The sequence below is a fragment of the Poecilia mexicana genome, unplaced genomic scaffold, assembly GCF_051168715.1.
Source record: "Poecilia mexicana isolate PSO_F unplaced genomic scaffold, ASM5116871v1 scaffold_12, whole genome shotgun sequence".
NCBI classification, from domain to species: Eukaryota; Metazoa; Chordata; class Actinopteri; order Cyprinodontiformes; family Poeciliidae; genus Poecilia; species Poecilia mexicana.
The window spans coordinates 25,503,277-25,516,349 of NW_028263381.1; the positions used below are offsets into that span (position 1 = coordinate 25,503,277).

General features: G+C 38.9%; 2 protein-coding genes across 3 annotated transcripts in view; one reads left to right on the plus strand and one right to left on the minus strand.

Moving 5' to 3' along the window:
• Window positions 1-11,229, plus strand: part of LOC148156276 (NLR family CARD domain-containing protein 3-like) — a 33,694-nt gene extending 22,465 nt beyond the window's left edge. Inside the window, exons 8-10 of the mRNA XM_088011196.1 lie at window positions 8,349-8,404; window positions 8,552-10,135; window positions 10,928-11,229. Of these exons, the coding sequence (XP_087867322.1) occupies window positions 8,349-8,404; window positions 8,552-9,069 (574 nt within the window). The 3' untranslated portion in view covers window positions 9,070-10,135; window positions 10,928-11,229. The remainder of the gene's footprint in view (window positions 1-8,348; window positions 8,405-8,551; window positions 10,136-10,927) is intronic.
• The window catches only part of LOC106911046 (uncharacterized), a 307,017-nt gene that overhangs the window by 197,762 nt on the left and 96,182 nt on the right, over window positions 1-13,073 (minus strand). The gene's annotated exons all lie outside the window — the stretch shown is intronic.

Here is a 13,073-nt window from a genome sequence, read left to right on the forward strand (position 1 = left end):
TTAGCATTTCACAGCAGGGGGGTTCAGGACATGAAGACAACCGGGCGCATCAGTGCTATAACTAAATTAAGGAGAGAAAAAATGGCATCACACACTACAAAAATTTAAAAAGAACTTATTCACCACTACCAAGTTTTGTTGCTATTCGTTTTGTCTCCAACCTGTAGACTGAAGGAAACCCCAGGAGTGGGCTTTGGCGCTTAGGTCACATGATCAGAGGTGAGAATCCAGGACCAAACATGAAAACGCACAACCAGAACCACTGCTGATCGACTTGACATGCTGTAGTCCCTCATTTGCTGCATCAGAAGGTGTCCAGAGTAGCAGTCATTTCTGGAGTGCAGAAACATCTGGAATACAGTCCCTCTTTGATGAACGTAGGTCAGCCCTTTGTGGTCGACAGAGCAGGACGTAGAAACCAGCAGATCAGGCATCCTCTCAAGCCACCATCTGGGTTTGGACAAAAGGCTTTGATCTTTGTGGTCCCGACTCCCTGCTGATTCCTGGCCGTAGAGGACTCTCGCAGACAACGCCTGAGTCCCTTTTGTTTTCAGCCAGGTGTGAAAAGCAACACTCAAAGCAGACATCTGTTGCCAGGTCCTGTGAGCAGCACTTTGTCCCCACGCGACAACAGGAAAACACAGTTCATCTTCACTGACCTTAGTAATCGTTCAATAGCTTTTGGCTTTCATACAGCAGTCCAGCAGAAGATGGGCACAGTTCAGCATCATCATGTCCTTGTTCAGCAGCAACAACAGCGGCCTGATGTGGTAATCAAGAAGATCCTTTCTAATCACACCGTCCCATGATCTCTGAGCTTGAAAGACCCTGCCCCCAAGATCGCCAGCAAGTCAGAAGGAAGGAGAACTGCCAGAGAAAAAATAATACAAAGTAATAATTAAAAAATCAAAATTATGTATGCCACAATTAGGTTACTTTAACCATTATAAATAAAATTAAATTTTTTCTTTGATGCATCCTCCCGTGTGGCTATAGATTTGTTGTTGATGTTATAGCACAAACGGCCAACTGCCTCAAATCCTGAACTGCAAAAAGAATAAACATAGAAATGTGTTAAAATAATACACCATCAGATGTGCCAGAATTAAGAAAATAGAGACACTTACTGTTCAAAATCAATAAATGTCAATACCTCGATGATATTCACTCTGTTTGTGCCAATATCAACTACAAATTTTAAAATCACAACCTCACAAACTCATTAAAGAATTAGAACAAAATCTAGAATGTCCCAGTACTAACACTTATAAAAGTTGTGATTGAATTGCACTTTGTCAAATAATTATGAATTTCACATTGTTCTACTAAATACCAAACATCCTTGTCATTGTCCCTCGCTTCAAGACAAAGTGCTATTGCAAAATCTAGATCAAAATAAAACCATTACTACTGTAATACTGAGATCTTCAAAACAGCTTCTATTTTATGTTTAAAATGTCAGAAGTTAGTCACATTTTATTTGAATTTCATAGCAGTTTTAACCAGAATTTTCCTCAAAATTAACAATTTACACCCAACTGTATATAATTAAAAATCAGCAGTGACGCAGAAATCTATCAACAATTTTAAATGTAAATAAACATTTCATAGATGATATTTGAAACCGTTCAATTTTAGATTACTAATTTAAATTTAGTAAGTGCTTCTCTATCACATGCCCCTTTTCCACCGGCTCTACTCGGCCGGCTCGGCTCGGCTCGCTTTAAATGCGTTTCCACCAGCCCTTTTCAACAGGGCTGGCCCTGCTTTTTAGGGTCCTGCTTGAGAGCAGGGCCAGCCGGGCCGGCCCTGGTTTGGTAGGTGACGCAAGCTTCGCTGCTGTTCACTGATTGGCTGAGGGCGTGGACAAGACGGAGCAGCGGAGAGAGAAGAAAAATGAAGGCGCAACGTTTGAAACTCGCTGCAACACGGAAGTGATGGAAGATACAAACAAGCCGTTAACTAAAAATAGATGCCGGCTTTTTTCTTTGCTTCGGATTTCAATATTAAGCAGCAGCTCGATGGAGCCGTGAGGAATGAGTCGTTTTTGTCAGTAGTGGAGCGAAAGTAAAGCCTCGTTAGCCGCTTCGGAGCCGAAGGAGCCCCACGATGAACACCGACCAGACGCAGCTGACGCCGCTGCTGCTCTCCAGCCAGGTGAGCAGTTTGTAGATATATCTGTCTGGTTTTTACTACATTTAAGGTTGCATACATACAGTCATGGAAGACATTTAAAACACAAAGTCTGCTGTGTTTTTATTGCTCAAACACAACATGAGCATTTTCTGAAGACACTCAGTTGCACATTACAGTTATAAATAACTCAATATTGTACAGCATTTTACCTTCGCGCGTTTCTTATCTGCGTGAATCTACGTGCTTCAATTGTTTCTCATTTTGCTGTTGCATCTGAGTTTCCCCTGTTGCGAGATAATAAAACATATTATATGACATCCTATTATTGTAAAATGGCTAGATATCAGTTCTCTTATCAAATTATGAATTAGTAATTGTAGAATGAGCAATAAAACGATGGTGGTATTTTATCCATGGCTGTATGCTAAAACTTACAAGTAATTACATTTTGTCTTTGATTTACACTATTCCAGTTATTTATAATTCTGTATGGTTGGATGGTAAAAAAAAAAAAAGTGTTTGCATGTATATATAAAGTAACATGTCTGTTTTAAATAATTCCTTATGTGTATGTAACTTCCACATTAGTAACTCTGTTTTATTTATCTACATTTATGTGCTATAAGCTAGAACATCTAATTACTTTTCCCAGGGAGCAGGAGGAGAGCAACATGGCTGACATGATGCAGAACGATGAGGAGAACCGTCAGAACAACAGGATCTCCTCCAGGAGGAAGCAGCTACCAGCAGAGATGGCAGAGCTCCATTGAGAGTTGAGACAAACAGAAAAATAAAAGTTGTGTCTCAGTGAACAAAGTCTCTATTTCTGCTCACTCCACACATTATTGTATATACTGTAGTTTATATGACATCAAACTCCTAATACAATCCTCCCAAAATGTGAGGAGCTTTAGCCAGAGTGAAAATAACATTATATAAATATTTCATTGAACGTAACATTGTAGATTACCAATGAAGCCATCCGAAACTGAATACGTTATTCAGCAAACCAAACATTTTGACATTATTATCAGGGTTGCTATTAACAAGAACCCTAAATACAAATCATGTTAGTTTCTAGTTTATACATCATCATTCTATCCACTCACTGTTAATCTGTCTTCCTGCAGAATCTTCAATGTAAGAAAGGGAGAAAATGTGTCCAAAACCTGGAACCTTAATTAGTGATAAATAAGTTTAGACTTTTAATTCTTAGTGACCAAAATGTGAAAACATGGAACTAGAACCAGTCAGATTGGAAGGAATGTGGTTTTATTTGTTCTCAGTATACCTTGGACATCAGGTGAATCATAATTAAACGTATTGAGAAGTTAAAAACAACAGACACATTTTTTCATCATAAATGTTTCATCAGCATATTGAGCTCATGTGATTCCTGCTCCAGAAAGGTGAAGGTCTCTGGACATCCTGAAGGTAAACACCGACCAGCAGTCAGGAAGACACTGATGAGATCCTACAACCCAAAGGCTGCAGAAGAACCACGATGGTCTGCGGCGGCAGTTTACCAACATGAAAACACATTGAAATATATTATGAATTAATTCTGATATTTGTAAGTTATTTGCAACACCCTGACTGACATTAGCTCATGTATATTCAGCACTATTACAAGTTTATCGCAGTTTAATACAAAAATAATCGTTAGCTTACCTGAACCGTCTGAGCCACCTGCTTTCCTGCCGCTGCAAGGCGGAGATCAGCTCCTCCTCACCACATCGCAGCTTTCCTCCCACTGTCACATTTTCTTTAAGTCTCAGAAAAATCGCAATCAAGCTATAAAAAAATAGCTCAGCTCTCTCTTCTTCTTTTGTATCAGAAAAACAACAACTCGCGTTAGGTCGCATGTAACGAAGCACAGCATGTAGCTCCTGGAGGCGGGGCGCTACACAGCGCTTCCTAAAAACCCATCAAAGGCCATTTGCATACATATCCACTCTCTCATTCGCACTCAAGGAGACTCATTAACACCCAATTGTAAGAAAGATGCAGGATGTTACCCCAGATCAAGCTGACCAAACAAAGTGAGGTGTGATTCTCCCCCAACACTCTTGTAAGAGCAGGAAGACAACACTATTCTCAGTATTTGAAGGCATCTTTACATTAGTTGACCTATAATGTAAGAAATAAACCTTCTAATTCTCCAGAAACAGTGGGCAAACAAATTAAGTAGTGTATTCACCTACAGCAACTGAAAAGATCCCCATGTTCACCTGTAATTTGTTCATCACACTCCAATGTGTGAAATAAAGATATTTGTGAACCATAAAGTTAGAACTTCCCAATTTGTTCTGATTACATTTACCACATATCTCCCCAGATTTCAAACCAAAATTCGTCCTGTTCAAAGTTTTAAACACATTATCATCAGACCATGCCTGAAAGAAACAAAACCAAAATTATCCAACAGTTCTAATATTGTTCAGTTTTGAGTGAATCTATTTTAAAAACTCCAGTTTATACACACAACCTTATTTTATGATAAGCATGAGTTATAAAATGGCTACCATTAATCAGACCCTTCATTGGAATCTCCCATAAACCATTCATGCGGTCAGATAATATGAAAAGATTGACTGCATACGGAGATCGTCCTACAAGAAACAATCATTCATTAGTGTTTCAACATGTTCCACAGTAACACTGTCAAGCAGAAAAACATCATCCATATTCCTCATTTCTCCTTCTCTGTTCCGATTAGTGAGGGTGTTCCATCCAGTGTCTGAAAACCTAGAAATTGAAGTTATTGCAAATGGTACATGATTATAGAAAATAAGCAAAGATATCCTTCCACTGCTCTGGCCCAGAACCGAAGCCAGAAGTTTTTGAGACGGTGTCCCCTTCTGAAAAAGTAGAAACATTTGTAAATCTGTTATTCTGTACCTTTCAATTCCACATAAAACACAATTTCAAAAGAATTCATATCAAAATGCAAAAATCCTGAAAAACTGAGTTACAAATGTCAGTGTTAACAGAACAACTTTTAAAAACTCCCAAAATGCAAATGAAATGGTCACTCAGTCCCCCGCTGTGAAACAAAGGACTGCAAGATCTGTAAAAGAAATCTCTGTCCCACAGAAACCATGTGCTCCAACAGGCCATGTGTTAACAGAAATTTAGCAACATAACATAGAGCAAAACCATTTGACAATATTTCATAACATATTCTCATTCACCATCCACCAACACAAAAATCACAAGACAAAGCATAACACGTAGTGAAACACAATTCTCTTCTGCAGAATCTCAACACAACTCAGACAGACAGCTGCGCGCTGTGAAACATAAAATGGCGGAAGACAGACACAAAATCAGTACACATAGAAACAAATAGATCAACCCGCAGCCAAGCACGCACACAAACACACAGAGAAGCGTACAAAACACAGAAGCACAGCCACAGATGACGTCGTAGTTCAGCCAAAAAAGACAGAAAAGAAAAAGAAAAAGCCAGGTGCCAGTTAAAAGAATGCATACTGCAATGTAATAAATTTCTGAACTTCACTTCAACAAATCTCTTTAATTCTCTTATCAACTTCTTCACAAACAATCACTTTTAATCACTTATATTCAATCACTTTTAGGGCTGGGTCAAGCCCAAAGCGAAAATAAGCCTAAATTTAGCTAAGTCCTTTCTCCGATGGCGACCCAATTTGGAGTCCCAGAAGGAAGGTGATACAACCATTAACAAATGAAATAATTTGTCTCAGTCCAACTGGCAACACATCTTAGAGTCCCAGATAAAGGTAATGCAACCTGTCTCAGTCCTTCGTATTCCATGAGTGTTACAACTCAGTCCAATTAACCCAAATAATTATAAGTCCACCGGAAATGAGTCAAAATTTCCTGGCTGATACAATGCCAAACTAACTGAATACACAACTATAATCCAATAAAAAATTCGGAATAAGGGACACAGGAACGGATTCCCAGGGAATGAATTTAAAGAAGAAACCCAGCTTATAATACAGAGGCAACGTAAACTCCTTCTGTTTGAACCAGCCAAAGTTCCCTGAAATGAAATGTGTATTTATTTAAATCCCTAAGTAAAGACTCTTTTAGGAGGAAATCTATATACCGCTGCAGCCTCTAGCTTCTGTGATGCCGCACACACTGAGATCAATGCGCTAGGGTCCAACCACACAGCGCTTCAGACAAAAAAGTAATAAAATATTGTTCTTACCACAACGGAGCGTCAGACCGAAATGAATCAATCAGGACCCAATAGCCGCCAGCCAAGATTCCAGAACCGGCACGAGCCCCCAAATTGTTAAGGAAGATTATCTAAATTAGTTAACTTTGTAAAATGTTTGGCTCTCTCTCTTCCTATATGATCCCGGATCCTCTCGCGGCGGCCACGTGTAATCACTCAGAAGAAAACAGCAATGCGTGTTGACGTCACAGAATTGCAGTTTAATCCAATAGAAGACAATGCATAAAATTACAACAGAAACTGCAGAACAACAGAGACATACATGCATTTACCTGACATAAATGGAAAGAAGAAGAAGGAAGGAAAGAAAGAAAAGCAGACGTGCAAAGACGTCTTTGGAGAATTGCAAGAGCAAATCTGATTTGTTACTCCATGTGGAAAGTTTTATCTTCTTTTCTTTAATTTATTCAAATAAGGCGTATCTTTGCTCATCCAACCAGGAGCTGTCTCTGACCCTTTTTCTAAAGCCAGAAACTCCTGCTGTGTTTACGGCTTTTCACAGATGAGTGTGAAAAGCATGTCACCGGGAAAGCCGGGGAATGGCAGCGTTTTTGACATTGCTCTGACATTTGGAAAAATATGGTTTACTTATTTTAGCATAACTCCGGTTTTACTTGGCCTATTAACACAATTTAAAAACTGGCGTGTAGTTTATAATGTTCACTTTAAGCCCAAGTTGAAAGTGAGACTGGGGGAGGAGGAGTTTGGCTGCTACGCCATAACAAACTAGATGTTTAGAAAGACGCTATAAGGCCATGGGCCCCTACACTAGCGGAACAAGTCAGCGTCGGGCCGAGGGAGGGGGGAGGGAGGGCCTCGTTTCTCGTTTGATTTTTACCCAGGAAGCACATTGGCTAAACCGTGAGTCAAACAGTCACTGTTTGACTCACGGTTACTTGCGCAACGGTTACTCACGGACTCACTATTCCATTTAGGGACAGTAACTTTAACATTGCAAACATCTTTCTGAACAGGTGTATGTCTATAATCAGACATTAAAGCGACTTGAAACCATTCCCCCCTCCCTGGTACCTCCAGACCCGGGCATCCCATTTCACGGATGAAAAATTGATACATTCCGAGGGCGTAAAATATTGATATATATCATAGAATCGATGTAATTATACAGCCCTAGTCCTGTGTGATGGAGAACCAACAGGTCGATAGAAATGAATAACTGGGGAGTATCATAACTTAAACATAACATTTAAAGCACTAGGGTTTATATAGAAAAATATTCAGATTTTATTTTGTGGTTTTAAAGGCTCTGTGTTGAAGACAATGAGAAATAAAGGCATAATTTCTGTTTTTTTCTATCTGTTCTCTCTTCTGTTCTTGGCTCCCACACAGAGCTGGTCCACTTGTTCAGCCCCTCCCTCCCATTTCAAACTCTTCTAAGTAACTAAAACTTAAAGAGTTAAATATGAATGAGATGTTTGCTACCTTTAACATAAAAGCTTAAGTCTATGAAAGCAGTGTAGCCGTTTTGCTAAAGAGATAGGTGTTTATGATTCAGCCAAAGTAAGAAAATAACAAACTACACACTGATTTTTATTGTTAATTCTTATTGAGCAGTGAAAGTAAATAAAAGGTGTTACATGTCTTTTGAGTATTTACTTACTGGAAGGTTTTAAGTTTGTGCTGCAGAGACACAGCTAACACCTGGCTCCTCACTTTAGTGGCTCTGACGAGCCTGTGCTGTTCAACGCTGTTGCACTTCCTTCAAGTTTTACTGAACCATTGTTCTAACAATGGTAGGGGGTACCTAAAATTAATTATTTTTTTTCTGAGATAAATGGCAGATTTAGTTCATTCTTAGTTTCTTTTGCATTTTCATATTGATATTATTTAAATGCAAATGTTTTTTCAATTTTTTTTTTTTTTTGAGGGGGGACAATTCTAGACTTTTCCAAGATTGGGGGGCTTGGGGACCCCCCCCGCCCCCCCGGGATTTACGCCTATACCCCCCTCCTCCTTTCAGGGTGGAGCCTGCTGGAGGCCGATTCTTGACACCAGGTCCATGGAGACTGAGGAAGTGTAAGTGTGTTTTTCATCTGATTCATGACAACAAAGCAGCTCACATTCAACCATCTTCAAACTGTCACATCACTCATTCAGGATCATCATCAAAGATCAATAAATGATCAATAACTGCAGCTGGATTGTGTTTGTTCTCTCCATCAGATTCCTGTCAACTCACCATCAACACAAACACAGTGAGCAGAAAACTCAAACTGTCTGAAGACAACAGGAAGGTGACATGGGAGGAGCTTCAGTCATATCCTGATCATCCAGACAGATTTGATTTCTGGCCTCAGCTGCTGTGTAGAACTGGTCTGACTGGTCGCTGTTACTGGGAGGTCGAGTGGAGAGGATATGTTTATATATCAGTGAGTTACAGAAGAATCAGGAGGAAAGGAGACAGTGGAGACTGTTTGTTTGGAGTGAATGATCATTCCTGGAGTCTGAGCTGCTCTGATGGTGGTTACTCTGTCAGTCATAATTACATAGAAACTCGTCTCTCCTCCTCCTCCGTCTCTAACAGAGTATCAGTGTATGTGGACTGTCCTGCTGGCATTCTGTCCTTCTACAGAGTCTCCTCTGACTCACTGATCCTCCTCCACACCTTCAACACCACATTCACTGAACCTCTGATTCCTGGATTCTGGCTCAGTTATGGTTCCTCAGTGTTTCTGTGCTGAGTTGAGTCTAAAGAGCCTAAAGTGTTTCTTCCTGTCAGAGAAACTCTCTCACTGTTGAACAGATAGTTCAGTCTCTACCAGGGCCAACCTCATGCAAAGCAAATTAAGGGGCCCCATAAGTGGAACTGATTCCTTTTTTTTAGTAATGATTTCTGTGTGATTATATTAACAAAACCACATAGATTCATTATAAAGTTGTGGTTGTCTTTTACAATAATATATATTTGATAATGTATGTAGAAATCTTTCTTGTATCGACAAAAAGAAAGATAAAAAAAATTGCTCTTGGGCACCGCCCAGTGGCCATGACATGTACTGCACCGCACTGCACGGCTTTGCAATGGGCATGCGAATCTCCCAAGCACCGGTGGAAGACAAGCAAGCTAAGCAATGTCGCAAAAAAGGATTTATCCTTCTGGGACTGAAAAAAGAAAGAGGTAGAATACAAAAAAAGCCCAAATAAAGCCATGTTTTCATATGTCTTGGTAATATAATGCTTATCAGAAAGATTTGTGGAGATGCTGAAGGTCTGCAGTGAAATCAGAGGCAGGTTGATAGGTTGAGGAAGGAGGGAAGTTCTGATAAAAACGTTTCATGATGGAGTCATGAGGAGGAATGAACCCAGAGAAAAGAGCAGCTGGTTGATTCCTGCTGGTTAGACTAGAAATACAATGCGGAAAAAAATAAAATAAAATAAACAAACTAAAGTGTAGTCCTTAATATCACTACACTACTATACCTGAAAGTATGCATTTCTCTAATGTATATTATTACTATAGTTCCTGTATAATCATTGATTATTATTTGTGAGGTGAGCAGAGTGAGGACAGTCTGATTCTGCTGCTCTGAAAGAATAAACTAGAAACCAGGTGAGGTGTCACATAACCAATTATGCAACATTTATCACACCTTGACTTTGAATTCTTGTTGTTCAGGTGACGTAAAAATGCAGTTCTGTTGTGTTTCTGTACAGGTGTGGCATTAGTCCGGTTCTAAAAGCGGTACTGTTGGGTTTCAGTCTGTTGATCAGATGTTCTTCTTCGTCTCTGGATTCTTTGAACAAACTGTAAGTTTGCTTGTTTTCTACTTGAAGTTTGTTTGCAGGAACTTTCCTGCTTGTTTCTTCTCTCTGATTTTTGGAGAAAATGTTCACATCTAAATTCATCTCAAAGTTTCATCTATGTGCTGTTTGAAAGCTAATCTACAGGATTATTAAACTATTGATGAAGTGTAAGAAAAAAAAACATGGCCACAGATAGTTTCTTTATTTTCTTCTCTGATCAATGTGTTTCATAATGTTATTTCCAGGAATCAAACTAAACCATTAACATCCAACAGAACAGTTTCTTGTTGCTGCATTTCAAAATTAAATATTATTCTTAAAATGTGTTTGATTCAGTCAGTTTATTAAATAGTAAACATTTGTTGCAGCAGATAATCCATTTGTAGATTAATATTTAACTAAAATACTTCCTTCCTGTCGTTCAATTTGAATCAGTGAATGTAAATGTTGCTCCATGTCTCCACCTAGTGGACTGATAGTAGAAGTGCAGGTTGAATCAGTGAATGTAAATGTTGCTCCATGTCTCCATCTAGTGGACTGATAGTAGAAGTGCAGGTTGAATCAGTGAATGTAAATGCTGCTCCATGTCTCCATCTAGTGGACTGATAGTAGAAGTGCAGCAGCTGATGCAGCTTCCTCTGCCTCTCTGCTGTCTGACTGCATTCACCTGACACTGATATGAAGCAGAGAAGAAGAGCCAATCAGAGGAGGAGCAGCTGATCTTTTTCCAGCACTAATGATGTAAAGGATGATCAGAGTTGATGTGCAGATGAATGATGTGTGTTTCCTCTGCAGGTGAAGCTAGAAAGTGTGTGTGAGCTGATGTGAATTCAGCAGCATGGATCAGTGTGAGGACAGAGAGGAGGGAGTCCCTCCCTCTAAAACCACTCTATGTGGGGAAGATGAGAGCCAGAGCAAAGGTCAGAGGTGAGGTCACCATCTCTAACTGTCCACAGCCCTTTTCACACAGCGTTCACTATATCAGGCCAAAACAGACGTGGTGATGAAGCTGCTGCTGCTCCTCTTTGCTGCTTCATCCAGACTGAACAGATTCAGTTTTAATCATCATGTTTCTGTCAGGATCCATCAGAGACTCAGACCAGAACCAGAACCAGAACCCAGCTGTGTGTCCTTCAAGAGCGACTGGTCAAAGGAAGACTTCATTGACTTTAAATCTACTGGATCTCCACCATCAGAGAGGTGAGCTGTTTCTAACTGCTGATCTGTTTACCTATCATTGTGGCCATGTGACAATACCAAGTTCTGTTGTCATGGAAACATTTGATTGAATTTCAGGGTATTTTCAATTCATATGTATCACATCAATTACATTTATGTATCAATGTATTAATAATGGACAATAAAGATCAACTGTATCGTTGGTACCACAAACATTGAATGAAAGATTGTCAGTGAATAAAGCAGGTCAGTTTAGATCCACAGTCTCTAACCAAAGCTTCTCCAGATCAGTGACGTTAAAAGTCTCTAAATCTGAACTTTCACTGAGATACTTTTATCATTCATGCAGTGATACTGCCCCCTACTGGCTAGTTATTGAATCCATAAAAAAACAGTTATTGCTTATGAATAGCAATATATACACTGCTCAAAAAATAAAGGGAACACTCAAATAACACATCCTAGATCTGAATGAATTAAATATTCTCATTGAATACTTTGTTCTGTACAAAGTTGAATGTGCTGACAACAAAATCACACAAAAATCATCAATGGAAATCAAATTTATTAACCAATGGAGGCCTGGATTTGGAGCCACACACGAAATTAAAGTGAAATGTTCCCTTTATTTTTTTGAGCAGTATATATATATATATATATATAACCAGAATCAACTCACATTTCTGCTATAACTGCTAAAAGATAATATATAAGGAACAAAGAAAATTCTCAACAAGTACATAAATTTATATTAACTACTATGTTGACATGAACGTAATAGTTCATTCAGACAGTGGAATGAACCTCAAACATTTATGTGGTTCAAAGGTCTGTTTTATTCTGTTATGCATCAACTTAATTTTTCTAAATGAAATGAAATTATTTCATCCAGTATTAATTTTAACACACAGTGATTTTCATTTCTAGGTTGATATTTGGATCAGCCTATAGAGTTTAGTTTCCAGACAGAACAATGCTGAAAGAAAACTATAGCTTTGAATTAATTTGATTACTCCTTAAACACCTCTGGATGAAACTGAGGTTCAAATATCATCCATTATGGTGGATTATCAACCATTTCTACACTTAAATTAAAGAATGTCTCCTGTGAATGAGGTTCACAGGAGACATCCCTGTGAATCTCAACCTGATGGTCTCTATCGGACCATCTGGTTCTGAATGAAGCTTCATCAGATCCTCCTGGGATGGTCAGAGTGGAAACGACTCCTGGTTCTTCTCCATGTCAGAAAAACACTAAGATCATCAAACTTCTCTCATTCATTTAAACCAACATGTTTGTCTGAGAATCAGATCTTTCTGCTAGATATTATTCAGGATGATCTGTGATCAGCAACATGATGGAGGATTGGACCGGTTCAATCCTCCATTGAGGAATAAATTAGTTGAAGATATATCTGGTTCTGTTGTGTCTCAAAGCTCTTCAGCTTTGAATCAGTCACATTAAAAATTATCTTTAAAGCAAAACTCCACAAAGTTTTTATTTTGTTTTTTGTTTTGTTTTTATCAGGATCCAACAGAGTTTCACACAAGAAGAAGAACCAGAACCCAGCTCTGAGTCACTTAAGAGCGCCGTTTCAATGGGTCATCCCATTAATTTTAAATCTTCTGGATCTCCACCATCAGAGAGGTGAGCTGTTTCTAACTGCTGTAAACTGAACCAGTAAGTTTCAGATGTTCCCAGTTATATTTACAGAGTTTTGATCCATTATCTAAACCAGCTGCTCTGTTCTAATGAAAACAC